Genomic DNA, 21,567 nt, shown 5'->3' with positions numbered 1-21,567 from the left:
TGAAGTCGACATATATACCACCTTTTGTGAGAGTTTAATATGACAATAATCTTTACACTTTTGTACTCATACTTTGAGAACAAAATAATTTATGTTGTAAAAACATTTCGTACTCACTGTACACATGTACATAGCAAGAAGATTATTTGTATTGTTCAGTGTACGTTACTAGTATTCTATTTGACGGCATTTTGTTTTCTTTGTGATACTGTTAGTGTTGTGTCGTTGTTCTCCGCTTATATTTAATGCGTTTCCCTCTGTTTCAGTTTGTTACCCCGATTTTGTTTTTTGTCCATGGATTTATGAGTTTTGAACAGCGGTATACTACTGTTGCTTTTATTTTACATCTAATCTTTTTTTTTTCATAATGTTGTATGTACATTGTGTCATAGATCAAATGAATTCGTTCAGTGTATGTTCGTTTGTTTTTGTATATCTTTCTTTTGATTGGGTTACACCATTTCTATTGATATATTTGATGTGTTTCTATGTGGTGTAATTACTCTATATAAGGGTGTAGGTTTGCACCTTTTTAAATTTTCAACCACTTTACATATTGCACCTGTTTTTAGTTATGAACCTGATGCTAGAGGGTTGTCGTTTGTTTATAAAGTTCATAAGTATTTTTCGTTTTTCATATTTCATATAGATTATACTTTTCCCGATCAAATCCATTTCTTTGTGACACTAACAATCCCAATCTACAATGTAAACCAAATATATGTCAATTTCTATATTTTCGACATCGTTTTGAAACGAAATCAAGCGTAATGATAGATGCATTCACACAAGAACACACGTGCACATACACAATGTTATCCAATGTTACAGTTACCGAAACTTACTTTGTTTTCTACAGCAGTTTCTTCGAACAACAGTCAATGCTGTAAAATAAAACGCATGTTAACTTATCATGACTCAAGTTGATTTCAATAGTATTCATTAATATTGATGCACCTGAAAATGATATATATTTTTTAATATAATAGTTGGTCCTATCAATAGGAGAAAACGCAAAGTCATGAAATAATAAAGTGAGTTTAAATGAGATGCGATTGTTGCCTGTTATATGTGGCATTCGTCAATTGGTGTGTAATATATCAATCAGTTATTGTTTCTCGCTTGATTTTTGACATTGTTATAACAAATGTAAAGAAAATTATTAAATGGATATCGAATATATATATTGAAATTATAATCCCTAAACTCAACAACGATAACAAATAGAGGATAATAACTTTAATTGACAATTTTCATTCAAAATAGCCTCCAAAAACAACATGTATAAATACCATTGAGAAGGAGAATGGAGAATGTGTCTAAGAGACAACAACAAACCGATCAAAGAGCAGGAAACATCCGATCTGCATGAGTATTCTAAGATATCAACAAAAATCAAGATAATAAAAAGATGTGTACTTACAAATAGACAGGAAGATAAGAACTGGTAAAAATAATGTTACACAAATTGCCACTCCTGTTCGGTATTTGTCTGAAAAAGTAAGTTAATTACTCTGTTACCAAATTGAGATGTAAAAAATACAGAAGACTATCTACATGTTAGAGAGCTGATTTTTCTACCTTATTGATTTCTTCTTCTTCTGTTTCAAACAATACAAGTCAACGTATAATATTACTCAAACCTAGAAATTTACTTTTGCTTTTTATAAAATGACACACATACAGTTGTGGTACAAATGGTTTTTTTTTAAACTTCCATATTCATGGTAATTCTAGTACAGCGTTTGTTTTAAAAACACAGACTAACAATAATGGTCGTTTGCGATTATTCATTGATTATGATTGATGAAGTCAATACAATTAAATTGTTTTTGTTGTTGTCTCTTCAAACACTAGGGACCGGCACAACAAATATTATAAATTGTTCTGTCTACCTATTTCATTCAACTGATCTAGTTATAGATGGCATTACTGACTGAGTACATGCATTACATTATTCCATTTACTGAGTCTTTGCATTTCATGTTTAGGTTTTTTTTTCTTTCATTGAATTGTTTAGATCAGGGTATTAATATATGTTTAAATAGTGTATAATCATGCACATATTGTGAATGATTTAATGATGTCTCCCGTTTCATATCGTTACACTGTTGTCTTATATACGCAAATCTTTCATTTGTAGCAAAAAATATGAAATATTGGTCGTGTGATTTCTGGTCGTTCGTCTTCACAATAATACACTGGTTTCGGCTTCACATTAAAACACTGGTCGTTCGGCTTCACATTAATACACTGACTATTTCTAGATATCACTATGTGGAAAGTCAATTACTGCGTATCTGGTAAATCAACTAAATCTTAATGTTGATGTACTTATATACCTGACTTTGACATAGTAGTTAGTCTTTGCACGTTGTCACCAATCTCACTTTGATTTGCAACCTTTTGTATACTGAAAATAGTACAATGTAAATCTCTTAATACATTATATTATTTAGAATGCACAAAATGCTTTGTTTCCTGCAATTTATGTTTGTATTGTCAAATAAAACGGTTCAAATGTCTCTGTGTGAAGAGTTATAAATATATCAGTTAGTTGACAAACAAATATTTACTCATGCCACTAAAAACATGCCCCAAGGTTGACGCCTGTTTCTAATTACAGACACCCCTTTACTATGTTTTTTTTTCAATTCGAACTGACCAATTGCTATTGACTCTAATATATGTGTAGGCAGTGTAAGCTCAATCAGAAAAAGGCATGCAAAGAAATGTAATACAGGGTCTTTAAAATTAGTTTATAAACGTATCATTGTTTCATTGAACGATTCATCTCTAATTACTGCATTGTGAAATTTTGAAACACCGTGAATAAAAAACATATTTACATTTTGATTAATTTCAATGTACGAAAGGAACACAAACAACACCTGTGAAATAATACTCACTTTTTTGTTTCTTTCAATATGGTAATTAATTGCAGTTCTCGCTTACGAATTGAGTTAATTACTATTCATGTTTTAGATATAGGAAGATGTGGTATGAGTGCCAATGAGACAACTCTCCATCCAAATAACAATTTATAAAAGTAAACCATTATAGGTCCAGGTACGGCCTTCTAGACGAAGCCTTGGCTCACACCGAACAAGCTATAAAGGGCCCCAAAAATTAAAAGTGTAAAACCATTCAAAGGGGAAACCAACGGTCTAATCTATATAAAAACGAGAAACGAGAAACACGTATAAATTACACAAACAAACGACAACTAGTGTACTTCAGATTTCGGACTTAGGACAGGTGCATACATTTGCAGCGGAATTAAAACGTGTTAATGGTACCAAACATTATCCCTTTTCTAAAACAATAGTATAACATCACAACACAAAAAACACACGTCAAAATATCAATTGGAATGCTTAAGTCAATCAAAAAACGTAAATTCATATAAAGCAGTTTCTAATTTTATTTAATTAACATTAATGTTAGAGAAAAATTAAAAACAACACGTTTAATAATGTAATGCGTCCGAAGCGCTTTTCTGGATAAACCATCATCAGGAACGCTCGAGGCTTACAATTAGAAATCCGAGGATGTATAAGTACCGAAAACCGTCGAAGTCAAAGGAGATGGGAAATACCTAAATGTTATTAAAATATCAACGGTAGACATAAACTCACAACGCAAAGGCAAAATAAGACGGATTAACAAAAAAACTCGATCAGTTCATAAACACTGCCCGGAACACTTAAGGTTGAGCTAAAAAGTTGTAGAAAAAAATTCAATACATTGATATTTACCTCCCATGGTTTATAGGTTTACATTTGTGTATAGATTTAGTTTTCTTTGAGTTAATGCATTCATAATCTGAAAAGATATTGCATACAACTATGTTTGAAAAACAGAAAATTTTATTTATGTTAACATTTTTGTTCTTAAACGGATATAATGTGCAATTCCTACTTAATACATACATGCTGCTTTACTTTCTATATACATGATATAATCTTCCTTTACAAAAATGTACGCTTACTAGAATAAAATGATATAAAAATGCTTCTTAGTTTGAATTTTGTAAAACACAGACGCAAAATTTATATATGCCTGTTAAATGATAGCACATCATTACAATATAATAATCATACATCACATTATATTAAAGACGAAGTCAGCAAATCAGAGTTGAATTACATATAAGATTTTATCTCATAATCTATCAAATTAATTGTCTAAAAATAGAAAGAAGGATTTATTTCTTTTATAAGAAAATGAAAACACGTTCCTGACATAAAAGTTATTGACAGAGACAATGATTTGTACGATTTTATCACTTTTTCATTTACGAGAGCCAGAATTAGCTCCCTTTTTTCCTCTTTGTTTTATATTAAATTTGAAGTAGCAGTAGAAATACCTGACGATAAAGCATAATTTTGGTCGTGACATGTCTTTATATAACATGAGCAATCTTCTTCTGATGGAACGCAAAAACATGTTTTTTTAGGTTTAACAAGGAAGGCATAACCTCTAGTGTAGTCACATCTGCATGTTTTATCCGTGTTTCGATCTCCATTGGAAAAGATAACTTGTCCTTCGTCATTACAAGTAGACTTAAGAAAGATACAATTAGTACCGACGTTTGTGTAGAATGTTATTGGCCATGGCTGATACCGCTCTAAAGAACAAATGTCTGCATCTAATCCACCACGAAGAACATGTTTTCTACCTGTTGGGAAATGTTTTGAAACTTGAATATGTCCTCACTAAAAAATTCAGAGATAACGTAAACATGGACTACTAATATTGATTATGTGTTCCTAGGGAACAATAATTTTTAGGAAATATTTACCAAAGAAATTTCAACTTTGTTTTTAGAATAAGATGTCTGGGCTAGAACTGTCATATTAAATATTACACATTGATTTAATGTACGTGCATGCATTGGGAACTTTTATTTCAATACTAGAAATAATTTACCTGGCTGTAGAAAATCGAATACTGTGCAGTTTTCAGAATAACCGTTAATAAAATCATTTTGCAGGCAGGAATATTTAGAGGGATCAGAACAATGACTTCTTCCACGGAGTGACCACTGTGCTGGTTCGGGGCATTTAAATGGAAACGCCACACACACGTGAACCTGGAATACATATTGTGTCATCTCACTTTTATGATACTTTCTGTTTGCCTGTATCTTCTTTCGACAACAAAATTTCAACATGCGTATTAGGACCTTAAGTTTGTTTGAAGTTTAAACTATTGAATACAACTTTAAAACTGTTATGTGCAAAACATTTCAGTCGATAAGATAAGTTATTATAAAAAAATGACTCAATATGATTGCAAAACAATAACAAAGTAAACGATAGCTTCAGACCCTTTTGAACGCACTATAATATTGTAAAAGGTTGACTTTGTCTGTGTATGATTTTTAATAAAACAACTACAAAATCAAATAGCGTTGAACAAGTAGTTACAACCACCATAAAGACAAAAGTACGAAAGACAAAAATGTCAATGTATACATATTTTGCTTAAACATGATAAACTTCATGAAATGCATGTAAGGCAAGGTTATGAAACGATTAAAAGAATCTAATAAAAATATATAATGTTGATAACAAATCCCTCCAACATTACAGGAAGCCTGCAAAAGACACACGCACGAACAAAAATACTTTGAATGACTTCTAAATACATTATGCATTGGAGGGTTGATGTGTACTTTATGTGTTTAAAGTTTAATGCATGATTTTGTTATAAGTTGATATTGGCTTGGAATTGCAAATGTACTTATTGTTTTTCAGTTATTCGGAAGTAAAAATACCCTGCCAGGTCTGGTCTGTGTGTTTTTTTGCTGTTTTTTTTTATCTCAATCAACTTAGTTTTTTCAAATGATTTTATAATTTGTTCGTATGGTGTACTGTTAAACCATACCAAGGTGAAGTTTGGCGACATGCACCAGCCCTAATTTAACACCCTGTCATCTAGTTGCTGTCTTTACTTTATATCATATTTGTTTTAGTTCGTTTGAACTCGTCGACATAGTCTGACCCTTAGTTTTCTCGTTTGAATATTTTACATTTGTCATTACGGGGTCTCTCAAAGCTGACTGTGTGAAATGGATTTTGTTCATTGGTGAATGTCGCGCGTTTACCTATAACTGTAATTGTTTATGTCCTTTGGTCTCATGTGTATAGTTTTCTAATTTGCAACTATTTTCTTATTTTTACATAATTAATCTTTTGAAAAAAAACATGTATGTATGTTCGGTACATGTACACCATTGTAGCAATAACTCCATTCTTATACATAAAAACACAAATCCGACATTTCGGAGCTGACGTTTCCTTTTCAATTTCAGTAATACATTGTTATTTCTTTTAACAAAATCTAGTAACTTGGATATTTTCAAAATCACGTGTATCCATTTGTCGAAGCTAATGTCCAATCGCTCATTCGTTTATTTATGTTTCCGGTTACATTGCTTGTTGTTGGTGTTTAAACGCCACTTTTCAGCGCAATATTGGGTTGTTTCGTGGCGCATAATCTGTGTTGATAGAAAAAGCCGTAATGCCGAGAGAAAATCACCGACCGTCGATAGCAAAACTGACAATTCTAGATAATTTAGATTTTAGTCGAGTGCATCCGCTTAAAATCAAAGGATGATTAAGGACTGAAACAATTCAAGAGCTTTATGTTATTAAATTACTACGAAAACATTATGATTAAGAAGGACTACTCTATACAAAATAAATTAATAAAACTAAAATGCATTCAAGCAATTTTGAGGTATATGAACTCAAAACAAAACAGTTTACTGGTCAGTTAATACGTCATAGATAATGCACATTTCAAGGTTGTTCTGGTCGTCGAACACATTGAGGGATGGCAGGAAAGATCAAATGAAAAACCGACCGTAGTGAGGTCTTTTTTTGGGAAATCCAGACACCCAAAGGTGTATTCTACGACAATAATAACCTTAAAATATGCATTATCTGACTTATATACCGTCAAAATATTATTTATAATACAGATTTGCCAAATTTAGCATCCTATTTTACCGGTCACACTAAAGTGTTTTCTAATGTTTAGGATTTAATACGCCCTTCGACTCATTTAGAATGTTTAATGAAACTAACTTATTAATCCAGATATAAATCTTATCAATTATTATTCATACATAATCGAAATATTAACGTAAGTGCATGAAGAAATAACAAATGAATAATAACCATCTGATAACAGTTTATGAAATATACAAGACACTTTGTAAATAACTTAGTTTATTGAAAGGGGTGCTCCTATTTGTAATGACATGAAACAGATCATTACTTTATGTCGTTGGACATATTTAAATTAAAAATGGACTCGTCCGGGTAGATTTTTCGCAAAAATTACCTATCGTTCTAGCAGAAAATAACTCCATATAGGTATATAAAATAGTAGAAATACTTAGACACCGAGGGCCCTTTCAATATTACAATGTTTCATCAAAGTGTGTGTGTCATGAAAAACATCATTCGTAATCATTGGTAAGTAGAAACAAATTCTACTTCATAATTACTTGAATTAGTTCTAGTTTTATTATTTTATTTTGAAAAAGGTAAAACTGCTCAATCACAAGGTTTTCATGTCCAGTTATTTGCGGTTTTATATTCCAGTCATGTTTGTTTTTTTGCTATTTTTTGGTTTTGTCTGTCTCTGAACTATCGGGTTCCTTGGGTATATACATCTCAGTAGTCAGTAATTTGGTAATGATATGATTCATAACAAATATTTCTTAAATCGTGTGTTTAAACATAAAGAGATTGCTAATTAAACGCGGTATAAACTCCCTAAGGCAAAGTAAGCCTCAGATGAATTTTGCTATTATTCGTATGTTTTTTTTATTTCATTATATAAATAACCTGAAGCTCTTCATATCGTTGGGTCCTTCATCATCCTCTGATTTCAAATATTTTAGCAAAACCGATGACAGTGAACCCCCCCCCCAAAAAAAAAACAGTTCGGACGCATAAAGCTAATAAAATGTTCTTTTTATTTCTCTCTCTTTTTTTTATTTTTATAATTACATACCAGGATCAGGAGTTTACAAATCATTGATGTCTGTCTTTTGCAATAGACCTTCACGAAGAAACTTCAACTGTGATACATACAAAACATTCTACTGCTAGCACTCTTTTCTAAAAATTAAATGTAACCGTTTAAAATAAGCCTGAAACAAAATGTCCATTGTAATGTAGAAAATCATTAGTGTTTAAAAATAGTTCTCGATATTAACAGTGAATATACAGGAAGTTAACATGTAAATAATGGTTCATGACAACAAAGAGACGCCGACCACTGGGTAGGTGAAACGCACGGTTAAAAAACGTACGTTATCAGTGGAACAATACACTCTAAGTCATCACATGTACTTCAACAATGAGTTTAACCCATACCACATAGTAAGCTATTAAAGGTCGGACTTGACAAATATAATCAATTCAATAAGCACACTGTTGGGCTGCTTTACGTACAAAGCAATAAACTAACACCAGATATATGAAAGCAACATATAGTTTGTAGTTTATGACATTGTAAACCAATAATTAAAAATAAATAAAATGTAAAAAGTACGTTAAAGAACATTTATGACTAGCGATCAAGAAACACGATGTTTCAAATAATTGTAATTTTATCAACAAAGTATCACAGAACACTACCATATCAATGACATTTTCTGATATCACAGAATTACTGACTACTGTGTCAAGTGCATAAGGTCTCCAACAATGACAAGCTTCGAGATTTTGTAAAGTCTTAGAAAAATAATAGGTTAATAATTCGGTATACAATATCAGTTTTCAATATTAATACAGTTAATACAATACAAGAAAAAGAAGATATGTGTATGTTTCAATGACCATTGATAGGTTAAGAAGGGGAGATGACTCCAACTGTTTTGTGATCTTTTGTCGGCTAAGTAGTAGCCTATACATCCATCACTTTTACCATTTCAATATTCTTTCCTCAAATCAAAATGGCTAATGTATGTCTTTTAAGGGTTGTAACAAACAAATCTTTCTATCTACAGCCATTCGAGGACTAGTACAATGGTTAACAATTATGTCAGAGTCAAAAGTAAGTTGTTATAGTCTTTCGAAAACATATGTCAGTGATTGAATGTTCATGCCTAGTTAAGGTTTGTCATAGTTGTGAAATGACCATTGAATATTAACATTTGCATCTATTATGGGCTTTTTATTATTACTATTATTATTCATTGAATTTCAGATGGTTGTTCATCTTTTCATCGTTTCCCGTGTATTGCCATGGTATTGTTCGTGCTTACTTTCTGTCGCTTGTGGTAACTTATATAGCATAAAGGGCCAGTCCGTTGTAAAATTAGTGTAGAAACAAGCCCCCATGGATAGTTTCATAAATAACTGGTTTTATGTTTTTATTTTTAAATGCTATTCATAAGGGTCATTTGTCGATGATTTTTAATCAAATCTGACTATTTGTAATAAGTGATAAAAATATACTGGGTAACACAAAAGTTTACTACTAAATCTAGGAAGGAAATACTTACTATTTAATCTATAATATATAATATGTAGAACTCTAAAGTGCGAGGGGGACGTTAGAGTACGATGGTCGACGCTAAAGTGCGATGCTTCTCTGCGCTAAAGTCCAATGGTCCACGAAAATATAGACGTTAGAAACATAGTTTGATAATGACGTTAGAAGTCGTTTATACACACCAAAAATTAACATGCCAGAATATTTGATAAACAACTTTTACACCAAATTAATGTCCATGATTACTAGTAATTAATTGAAACTTAACCGTTCTTTTTCGACTGAAGCACTGTGTTTATTTTCTTTTTAGTTCTCGAAAACGGACTTGTATCGACCATTTACTGTATATAAACGTATACTAATCTTACTTCTATTTGAAGCATACGGAGACATTTTTATCATTGTTTATGTTGCAGTTTACTTTTTGATTCCTGTTAAAATTTCGATTTCAATGAAAAGTAACGTCGGTAAAATAAAAATACATGTTTCATGCGTGAATTATATTAAAATTGTCTGCTAAAACATTAATTTATTCTGTACATTGTAAGAATATATAACATGTATTTGTACTCGCACTAGAAAGCTCAGCAAACACTGTCATTCTCTGTCATTTCAATTAAGACTGTAACAAATAAATGTTGCATATTCCGACAATGAACGAATTTTGTATTTGTAATTTTCAATGATAACTGTATGGGAGGTTGTAACATTAGAACTAACAGCAAGCTACATCCAAATATTCAATAAGCTCCAAATTGGGAAAAAATCAGTTTACATGACATACAATATTTAGCAACACATATATTAACTTTTAAGCAATTTTTACATGGTCGATCTTCTAAATTTAGAAACAATCACTTAAGTATACCGGTAAATTATAACGCTTATCACATAGGTCATACCTTAGCATACTAGCTTTTGCCAAAGAACTATTTTCTGACCTCGATGTTGTAATTCCTTAAATATTACCATTTTGGTCCATTGCAAATAAGCGTAACCATCGCACTTAAGAGTCAAATTAAACTCCTTTGTACTACTAAATCTAAGAAGGAAAACTGTTTAATAAAATTAAAGTTTAATTAAAAAATACTGATTTTTCTGGAAAACTTTTCTTTGAACTTCTTTTAGTAAAAACCAATTACCAGGTTTGGTGGCTACCTTCCTTACATCACATATTTATTAAAAATGAATATTTGATATATTTAGTATTTGCTTATGCGCGAAAATGTAACAAAATTCTTTCAAAAGCTATTTACTATACATTTAGTGTTTTTGGATTTTTAATGATATTTTGAATTGGTTTATAACATATTTCAAGGTTATGATACACATGTGTTTCACACTTTTACGCATGTGCAAACTATTTATATACATCAAGAGCGATTTGTATGTACTATCAGGCAATTCTCAGGTATTCGATGGTTAAGGTGAAAATGTTAATCCCGGAGAAACATTTGTAACTGCAGATCAGCCACTTTTGGAAATGCCTGAGCAAATTCAGTGGGAATGGGTTGATTTGTAAGGAAAATATAAGTGTATCGTCATGTTTCGTTGATTGCACATTGAAATGGCTTGTTATAAAACTATTGGTGATATATTGCGTGATAGGGGATGTACATGTTGTCTTACTTAATCCAATATTGCAACACCAAGAACGGCATATTCTGTTTATGTATGTTCAAATGTACCTAGGACTAGACAGGCGCATCAGACAACTGCATGTATCTTGCTTAAAACTTGTTAATTTCAGATTGTGAAAGCTAAACTCAGAATATATAATTATGTCATGACTCTGTGACGTTCAATGATTTAAAAGACTGGTGTAAGGAACTGAAGTCATCTCTACCAGAGTTTAATTCAGGGCGTTCAATTATAAATTAAGAACTTCTTCTGATTTTGGTATTACGCTCATTTCATAAGTGAGATTTGGTACTGTTCAAACAGTCCATATAAAGCATGATAGCGTATTGTTTTAGGTTACCGACTCATCTCCGAGATATGACTTCCCTTCCCGAACATCACCCACAGGTTGCAATGAAATTTGAAAATGATAATTTCACTATACGTAAGACCAGCAAATGTCCTTCTTGTAACACAATTGATCAGGCACAAAAACAGAATAATGCAATTGTGAAGGGCGATGTTGGTGCCATAGGATTACCAGAAGATCCCTTTTAGACAAACGGATGGTAGCTGGAACAGGAGTCAGTATACTAGATGATTAATTTGAAAGATCTAGTGGTTTGGGTCATTCTAAAACATACGAACGACATGATGAAGACTCTAGGAAAACACAACAAGATTTCTTTGAACAGCGTTAAAGGCTTTGCAAAGTGATGAACGAGTTCATAAATTCATTTCTAGAAGAGTCGTCAGATTTGTAAACAGGTACGATATACTCCAAGATATTGGTCCAAACAATACGAAGATCTTTTGAAGCAAATGCAAAACGAAGGAGAACCTGCTTTTTATAACCAAATAAAAAAGAACAACTTCCTATGTTGGCCGCAAAATGAAACTGGAAACGTCTTTGTCAAAAACAAAGCTAGAGAACCTTAAAAGTAATTGCGATATCTTTTCTAGACTTTTTATTTCTTGTCACAGTAGACAATTTAACTTGGAATATTTCTGTATCCATAGAAACCAAACTGCTCCTCCGTTTTTATCTCAGGATGTCACTTAAAATAGGGGTATTAAATCTCTGCAAATGGATTTACTTGAAACATTTGGACGCATTTATCGTTGGTTGGGCAGCATTGGTCAATTCCAGGTCACAAAGTTGAGCAAAAATATTTGATGTTGATGCTAATGATGGCATACTGCCTTATATAAAATCTTGCATCGATAAGTATTCAAAAGTAGTGTTTACTAAATGAATAATTTAAAGGCTGTGACAAGACAAAGGCAAGGTTCTTGTGCCAGATGGAAAGGTGTTGGTAGAACACCAAGGGTATGGAGTAGTTTTCTCTACGAAGATGACAACAAAACGGAATTGTTCAAGTTTCTTGCTGACAAAATTGCTTCTTGAGACTAATAAAAATGTGTATGTTATTCATGGTGAAAATATTCTTTGCAATTTCAATAAAGATAATTCCTATCTATCCCCTTGTAATCATGAAGAAGCAGATACACGAATGTTTGTCCATCTTCGGCATGATTATGAAGAGTTGTAAAATTTAATTTTAGGTAGTACTGACACAGATGTAATAGCATCAAGAATCGCAGCAATCGCAAATTTAGGTAGAGCAAGTTGTGGATAGGTCATGGAAGGAATAACGACTTTTGATGGCTTCCTGCACGTGACATATCAAATGCGTTTGGCCCTTGTGTAGCTGCTCTTCCTTTCGTCCATGCATTTATTGGATGTGGTACTTGTCGAATTGTCATGAGAAAGTCAAAATGTCAGCCTGGCTAACAATGGAAGGTTTTCCAGATGTAAAGGACGTTTTTTTTATGCTTAAGGAAGAAGCGAGGCACGATGTGAATTTTTTGCCAGGAAGCAGCGGCATTGTGATGCAATTCCGCGTACAAGAGGTTCTTTTCTAGAGCATATTAAAAGAGAAGTATAGCAAGGAGGAGTTGTTTGGGCCCAGCCTGATTCATGTGTTCGACAGGTACATGTTCCAAGTCATGAACACTGGGATTGGATAAAAGAAAGAATCAATGACAGTTGGATACCAAAATGGACTTCTCTGACCGCCCTTGCATCCTCGTGTCAGGAAATTTTGAAATGCGGAGGCAACTGCGTTGGTAAATGAAGATGCTACCGTTCTGGCCTTCCTTGTACGAGTTGTTGTATAGACAACTATCAGATAATTATAAAATAAGCAAACCAAACTAGGCATTTAAATTTAACAAAGAGTGTTAACACTTGTTAAGTTGATGGCAATTATAAAAAAATATTTCTACATATTTGCCGCCATTTTGGAACCCGAAGTCACTATTTTTCTTCATTTATGTGTTGTTTTGTCGTACGTAAGAACTTTTTTTAACGTTTTATCATAACTTACATTGGATTATACCTATAACACATCTTTCAAGGATTTACATCCCTTGTGAATTTGCTTGAAAGTATAAAAAAATAAATATTTGACTTTTTTGCCGGCATTTTGAAACCGGAAGTCACCTTTAAATTCATTAATATATTGTCTAGTCGTAATTTAGGAACTGTCATTTACTTTTTATCAAATCTAACATTGGATTTTACATATATCACACCTTTTAAAGGATTAACAAATTATTGTCAATTTGTAATGACGCCATTTCCGAAATGTGTGGTGGCCATTTTGAAGAAATGATTTTTTTTTCTGGCCAGCAGCGGATTTGTTTTAAATGTCATTTAGTCAACCTTTATACAAAATTTCATGCTTGTATCACGATTTGCACAATTATGTCCATATTATCTCCCACTAGTATGGCATAACTGGTTTCGAAGTTAACTTATATTAGTAGCGGACCTGTTTCAAAATTTACTTTTTAGGCAGACATAAAAACAGTATAAGGACCGAGTCCGCTTTTCGTGTAAACTAGATTGTGGTCCCAGGACTGGTCAGAGCAGTCAAAATAAATGAAAACTATAACACGGAGACCTGTAACATATAACTAACATTCAAGGATCAAATGAAAGGGATCAAAACTATTCCTACATGTACTGATCAGATCTTTTTAAACATGTTAAAAATTTTAAAACAAGTTTATATAAGTTTTATAGTGGTGTTTCGATACAAATATATGTTTAACATTCATAAAAAAAACGTTGTACCGGAAAAAAAGCGTTATAGTCATTACCGTAATGATTCATCCTAAATTATACATCAATAGTTGAAAACGTTTTGTCTGTGAGAATTTTTGTTTTCATCAAACACCCACCAGTGTTTCAATCTAGTTTGCGTTATCATTATATAGTTATAAAATGCATCAGGTTATCGAACAAATGTACCAACATTAGTGATAATTCTAATGCAACAACGTTTGTAACGTTCATTTTGATTGGATAACGTCACTTATCTACATGGCATCGATTGGCAATTGATGCTATGGGACGTACGCGCAAGCGCAGACGGTATATGACAGATTTTAAATTCATGTTTTAACGTTGTTTTTTTTAGTTTCATTAGAATGGAGATAACAATATTGTATGTTAAGCTCCGACGCAAGTAAACTTAAATTGCGACCATCAAATCCCCAATTGATGCCATCGGAGCTTAAAATACAATACAGTTATCTCCTCAGTGTTAAATCAAGTGCAAAATGTCATAATGAATATATGTATTTGTATATAACAGCCGGTTGGTCACATGACGACATAAATAGAAAAAACTTCGCAGAAACCCGATATCCTCGGTATATTTTATGCCAACAACAAATGGGTATGCTTTTTAACCTATATATCTTAATAGTGTTATTTTGAATTTAAGATTGAGAGATGGATTGTTCGGTTTGTCAGTGTTAATGGTCGGTGTACTTAGTTGATTTAAATAATGTTTCTTCTGGAAATGAAATCTTCTTTTTTATATTGATGGTTTATATTTGACACACAAAATTCAGCAGTGTGCACGTATAGTTCACATAATATTTCCTAAACAGCTTATTTTATATTTGTGTCAATAAAAGTTCAGATATAGCAATACAGTTGGGGTTCATAAGATGTTTTCTTTTTAACCAATCTGGAACCTCAAAACAGTCAAAGATGAAGTTTTGTGGATTTGATTCACACCAAAGTCTAACACGGTTGTCATTTACGCAAAGACAACGTTTATTGAATCCAATTTATAAACAAAATAATCTATTAGAACTTGCAAATTATAGACCAATATCATTATTAAATAGTGATTACAAAATAATCTCATACACTCTAGCTTTAAGAATAAAAAAAATTCTTAAATATAATCATTAATGCTGATCAAACAGGATTCATAAAGAACAGATTTATAGGTTTTAATGTATGCCAAATGCAAGATGTAATAGATTACACAGATAAGTTTAATATAGAAGGAACAAATTTATTCATAGATTTTTCGTAAGCTTTCGACACATTAGAATGGAATTTTATGTATCATACTTTAGAATATTTTGGTTCTAATAAACCCTTCATAAATTGGATAAAAACCCTCTATACACATAAATAGTTCTATGTTTAATAACGATTGGATATCTGCGCATTTTAGACCCATAAGAGGTATCCGGCATGGATGCCCGTGCTCTTTACTTTTCGTAATGTCAGTAGAAATAATGGCTATCCAATTAAGGCAAAACAAAAATATAAGAGGCATAGAATTAAAAATTGATAGTAAAACACATTGCTTAAAAATCACGCAAGTGGCTGATGATACAATTCTATTCCTAAAATCTAAAGAAAAAATCCCAAAAGCATTAAATATAATCGAAATTTTTTGAACTTTTTCTGGATTACAACTTAACAAAAATAAAACGAAAGGAATTTTGATTGGTAAACTAAAGCATTGTAGAGATAAAGTAGATGAAATTAATATTTCGGACAAACCTGTAAAAGTGCTAGGTATAAATAAAATTATTTCGGCATTAATAAAAAATATTGTGAAAAATTCAATTGGAATACTAGATTTGAAAAGAGTCGAACATCTTGGAAAAAAAAGAAACTTAACCATTTTAGGTAAAATTCTAATAGTTAAAAAACTCTCATTATACCACAATTTACTTTTTTAGCAAATGTTACAGTTTTAAGTACCTCAAAAATACTTGATATAGAAAGAGAAATCTTTAGTTTCATATGGAATAGTTAGAAAGACAAAGTTAAAATCATACTTTGGTAGCAGGTTACAACCAGGGAGGGCTTAAATGACCGACATAAAAAGCTACTTCTCCTCTCTTAAAATAAGATGGGTCTCTAGATTGCTCCAGGCAAAACAAGATAATTGGACATTGATACCAAAGCTAATTTTAAATAAATTAGGAGAAAATTTCCTCATTTTTAGAATGAATTTAAACAACCAAACTTAAAAAAAACTAGATAACTTAACTAACGACATTCCAGAATTTTACTTAGAAATAATAAAAAAAAGGTGGATTTATTTCATGAAACGAACATCACAGAATCGATAAACTTTGTCGAAATAAGAAAGCACGTTATCTGGGGTAATACATTTATAAAATTTCAAAACCAGCCGCTTATTATGCATAACTGGATACACAGTGGTTTTATTTATATTAACGATATTATTGATGATAATGGAAAAATTGCACAAGATAAAATATTTAAAAAAACTGCGAAACACTAAAAATTGGATAGCCGGAATTTCAAAAGTCAAAAACTCAATTCCAACCTCATGGCTAAAAGCTTTAGCTACATGTACGGAAGAATCCTTCAAATCAAAAGTAAACTTTTACAGATCATTTATCAATATAAACAAAGAAAACATTGAAATTGAAAGTTTAAGCAACAAAAACGTGTATCAATTGCTCGTTCAAAAACAATTTCTCCAAACATTGGCATAAATAAATGGAAAAATTAATTAGAAATAAATTATAATTTTACCAAATATATGTTTATGTTTATACACCAACATTTAAAACTGAATAAACTTAAAATGTTTAAATGGAAATTAATAAGTTGCATTTTACCGAATAGAGATAATCTCTCCAGATGGAAAATCGACACCAGTCCGTTTTGTCAACTTTGTCAACTTAAAGACACGTATCAACACTTTTTTTATCGAATGTAAATTTCTAAAAGAATTTTGGGAAATCATTAATAAAATCTTATATCAAATGAATTTTAATAAAAACCTTAACTTAAAAGATATTGTAATAGGCTACAAAATAACATATAATGAGTATATCGAATTCAAGATAATTCTGACACTTAAAGGATTTTCCATCCACTTATCATGCTATGTATCCAATTAAAGAGATAAATCTAGTGATGTATTCAATATCTTTAAATCTGTATTTGACGAATACGTTATATCCTACAATCTGCAAGAATATATTACAGTCCAAGTGCTTCAAACTTTAATTCCTCAACAAAAAAAAACACTTTAAGATATTTCTAGTACACTTCAAATAATATAAATAAAGAAATGACTCACCTACTATGTTTAAAATCCAAATAAAAAAGATATGAAGTCGCCAAATTCAACATACATACTCTAAAAAGCATGCTCTCTATCACCTGTAAACAAGGTAAACCATCCGATTAAGAAAATCTATATCCCACATTTTTAAATCATGTCATTTTTAAACGAGATGAAATGACACCCGACAATCAATTTCGGATAAGTGTATAACATGGGCGTTATTTCATTTGATTACATGTATTGAAGAAAAGAATATCATTCATTTCAGATCAGTGTATTGAATTGTATTATATCATTTTTGAACAGTGTATTTAATTGTAATATTCTATTATAAAATATAAGAAATAACACTTATCTATATGATACCCGTTTTTATAGATACTAACCATTTCAGGGTACCTTACAGTTAAAGCTGTATCAGTAAGGTCATTGTTAACAGCTTTATTGCAATAAATTCATATTCAAGTGTTAAAAAAAGTCTTACACGGCTATAAAAGAGTTCTTGTTATTGAAACGTACAAATGTTTATTAATTCTTTAAAAAAAGGATAATTACGATCGAGATAATACTTTGTTCAATCTTTCACTATCAAGTTTTATGCAAAATCACTAAAGCATTTAAGTTGTTGCCTCCAAGACGAGTCATGAACTGATAAATCACTCCAGCGAAACCACCATCACTTACGTTTTGAACTTATCAACTCCCATACGAGCCCCAAACAGACCAGTCACGCCAGCAACACCACCATGACTAAAGTATTGAAGCTGTCCCCATACCCCATGAGGCTCTAACTGACCAGTCACTCCAACGACACCATCATCACTTATATATTGAAGCTGACCCCCTCCCCGAAGATCCTCAAACGTACCGTCACTCCAGCGATACCACCATCACTAAAGTATCGAAGTTGTTCTCTCCTCATCGAGCTCCGAATCAATCAGCCCTCCAGCGATACCACCAACACTAAAATATTGAATGTATCTCTTCCCCCACGAGCCATGAACTGACTAGTCACTCCAGAGACACCACAATCACTAAATTATTGAAGTTGTCTACTCCACTAGAAGCCATAAACTCCCCATAAACTGTATTGAAGTTGTCCCCTCCTCACGTGTCAATAACTGACCAGTCACTCCAATGACACCCAATTACTAAAGAATTGAATTTGTTCTCTCCCCCGATATCCCCAAACTGACCAGTCATTGCAACAACACAACCGTCACTAAAGTATTAAAGTTGTTCCCCATGAGCTCTGAACCGACCAATCACTCCAGCGACATCGCCATCAATAAAGTATTAAAGTTGTCCTCTCCCCCCACGAGCCCATAACTGATCAGTCACTCAAGCAATACCATCATCACTAATGATTAGAACATGTAGAAGTTGTCCTATCCCCAATGAGCCTCGAACTGACCAATCACTCCTTCAAAGACGCTTTTGTTTTTTGTCGATTTCGAACGAGTAATACTAAGTTGCCGATTGAAACAGGAAGAAGGCAAAACGTGATCAGAGAAACCCGCTTTGGCAGTCTATGTTACAATCGACAGATAGGTGAAATATATCATAATATATTTGAATGCTTTTTTTCCATCAAAAACGAACAGAATTTTTAACTACATATTTTCAAAACGGCAAAATACAGTTTAATTTTCTGAATTTTTTGTACATATTGTAAATATTTATTGTTATATGTGTTATCTCTGTACCGAATCAATGAATTGGCTTTATGAGAACGATATATATATATATATATAAGTGTCTAAGAATGTAACTTTGACACACTAATGAGTGTTATAAAATTAGTTGTTATATTTTATATATTATTCACGCAATATTTCGCAAAACAAATTAGCTTCATCGGGCGTGTGCATCTATCTAGGTGAAATTGGATGTTAAACTTTTACACGATCTACAAGCTACAAAGATATTTTTTGTCATGCATCCAGTTTCACCTAGATAGATGCACACGCCCGATGAAGCTAATTTGTTTAGCGAAATATTGCGTGAATAATATAAAAAATATAACAACTAATTTTATAACACTCATTCGTGTGTTAACGTTACATTCTTAGACACTTATATAATTTTATTTAGTAACTGCATCAGTATATTTACAAACTGATGCACACCTAGATAGATTGAATGTTGATTGTTGCTATTTTTAGACACTATATATAATATATATACATATATATATATTATATATATATATATGACTATAGCCTATAGGAATAATGTACCATGATATATATAAAGAAATTGTACAGGCATATTAAATTTGTAATAGTTCCTGGTCATGGGGATACATGTTAATGCACGTGTTAGCTCTCAAATGGGTGGGTGATTCAGTGGTTAATTTCAATGTGTAAATTTCTTTTTGATTTGGATTTTGGTCGTGATATTTGTTAATGTCATCCTTTGCAAACGCTCATGAAACAAACCGAATATCCCAGCCAAAAATATATTTGTTCAACAAATATATGGCTTTCATGACTGATTTCTAAAATAAATTACTACAAAGAGCAAAAATATTTTATGTTCATCTACATTAAGTAATTTGCTCATAGCAACCAGTTTTAAAACCATTCAAGGATAATAAATTTAATTCAGATTAAACTTGCTTCCAATTTCTAATTGTGATTTCGATGTTGTAGTAAACAGTTAATGGTCACGAATAAATAAAGGCAACCGTAGTATACCGCTGTCCGAAATTCAAAAATCGATAAAAAAAAAAAATCTGTGGGTTACAAACTAGAACTGTGGGAAACACAACAAATATACGATAAGAACTACGACACAAAACATTAAAATGTAACACATAGAACGAACCATAATATAACAATGGCCATTTTCCTGACTTGATACAGGATATGTCAATACAAAAAATGGTGAGTTGAACCTGGTTTTGTGACATACTAATCTCCCACTTTTAGGGCAATGTTAAATATAATATTAAGATGACAACATTACAAGAAAGGACTACAATACATATAAATGGGAGAACATGTAGGACAAAGAAACACATGAATAATAGCCAACTAAAGGTGCAGGTTTAAAATTTTATAACCCAGACGCCGTCCACACAATAATACTAACCAGTACCGCTTTGATGAAAAAAGTTTGCAAGTCAAAAAAAGAAAAAAGTTGAACAGAATTGGGGATCGTAAATTCCAAAAAAATGTACTCAACTACAAATGTAGAATAACTCATACTTTTGCAAACAGTAAATTTATATAAAATGACTATATAATAGATATAAATGATAAAACCGGTAACTTTCATCACCATAAAAACGGATAGATAAATAATCTTAACCAGCATATAAAAATGCACAGCTACGTTAGCCAAATTGATAAACGAATATTTCTGATTTGATTTTTTTTCAAATATTAGCCTCTTGATTAAGACATAAAGACACATCACCAGTACGGCTGGGAAATATGCTAAACCCTGTTTTCCTTCCAAACAAACCCATTGTCTGGACAATTTCGACTTTTTAGATCAGTAAAATCGAATTATATACCTTGCAAGGTCTGTTTACCGTATACACCAAAAACTAGCAACATATATGTTATTGCATTGCAGTTCGAATCTTATTTTAACAAGCCAATCAGATCCAATTTAGGACCCATCAGTGTTCGTCAGGACCAATTCTTGGCAATTTCCTTACAGGAGAACCTGACCTTTGCCTACAAACATGTTACTAAATTGGAAATTTAACTTATTGATCAACAGTATTCAAATGATACTATTTTTATATGACTGTTTTGTCAATTTTCCTATTAGAATTCACGGAATCAAATTTTAAAAAGAAACCGTATACTTCATATCTGTACCAGAAGCGCATTCCGACAACCAACGTATCTTTGGTGATGCCTAGGTCCAAATATTTGAAATCAAAAGATTATCAAAAGGATAAAGAGTTATACACTAAAAAGGATAATAAGTAGAACATGGAATGGAATCAAAGCTATGATTGAGGTAAATTAGC

The 21,567-nt window shown here is 31.8% G+C and overlaps 1 protein-coding gene across 1 annotated transcript; it reads right to left on the bottom strand.

The window, feature by feature from the left end:
- Nucleotides 1-1,560: 1,560 nt before the first annotated feature.
- On the bottom strand, nt 1,561-8,122 carry LOC143059347 (uncharacterized). The gene is made up of 6 exons (XM_076232828.1): nt 8,035-8,122; nt 4,933-5,095; nt 4,370-4,681; nt 3,759-3,825; nt 2,343-2,413; nt 1,561-1,601 (listed from the first exon to the last, which is right to left on the bottom strand). Exons 1-6 carry the CDS (start codon nt 8,056-8,058, stop codon nt 1,561-1,563), a joined length of 678 nt encoding a protein of 225 aa, XP_076088943.1. The 5' UTR covers nt 8,059-8,122.
- Between the last annotated feature and the right edge of the window lie 13,445 nt (nt 8,123-21,567).

The sequence above is a fragment of the Mytilus galloprovincialis genome, chromosome 14 (genome assembly GCF_965363235.1).
Source record: "Mytilus galloprovincialis chromosome 14, xbMytGall1.hap1.1, whole genome shotgun sequence".
Taxonomy (NCBI): Eukaryota; Metazoa; Mollusca; class Bivalvia; order Mytilida; family Mytilidae; genus Mytilus; species Mytilus galloprovincialis.
The sequence above is the reverse complement of the archived record's forward strand: the minus strand, read 5'-3'. Positions and strand labels throughout refer to the sequence as shown.

Excerpts from the sequence above, each read along its gene's own strand:
- LOC143059347 (XM_076232828.1), bottom strand. The coding sequence starts at position 8,058 with ATGATTTGTAAACTCCTGATCCTG. Across the intron at positions 5,096-8,034 it reads TTTGTAAACTCCTGATCCTG|GTTCACGTGTGTGTGGCGTT; the intron begins GTATGTAATTAT and ends TATGTATTCCAG. Across the intron at positions 4,682-4,932 it reads ATTCGATTTTCTACAGCCAG|GTAGAAAACATGTTCTTCGT; the intron begins GTAAATTATTTC and ends ATTTCCCAACAG.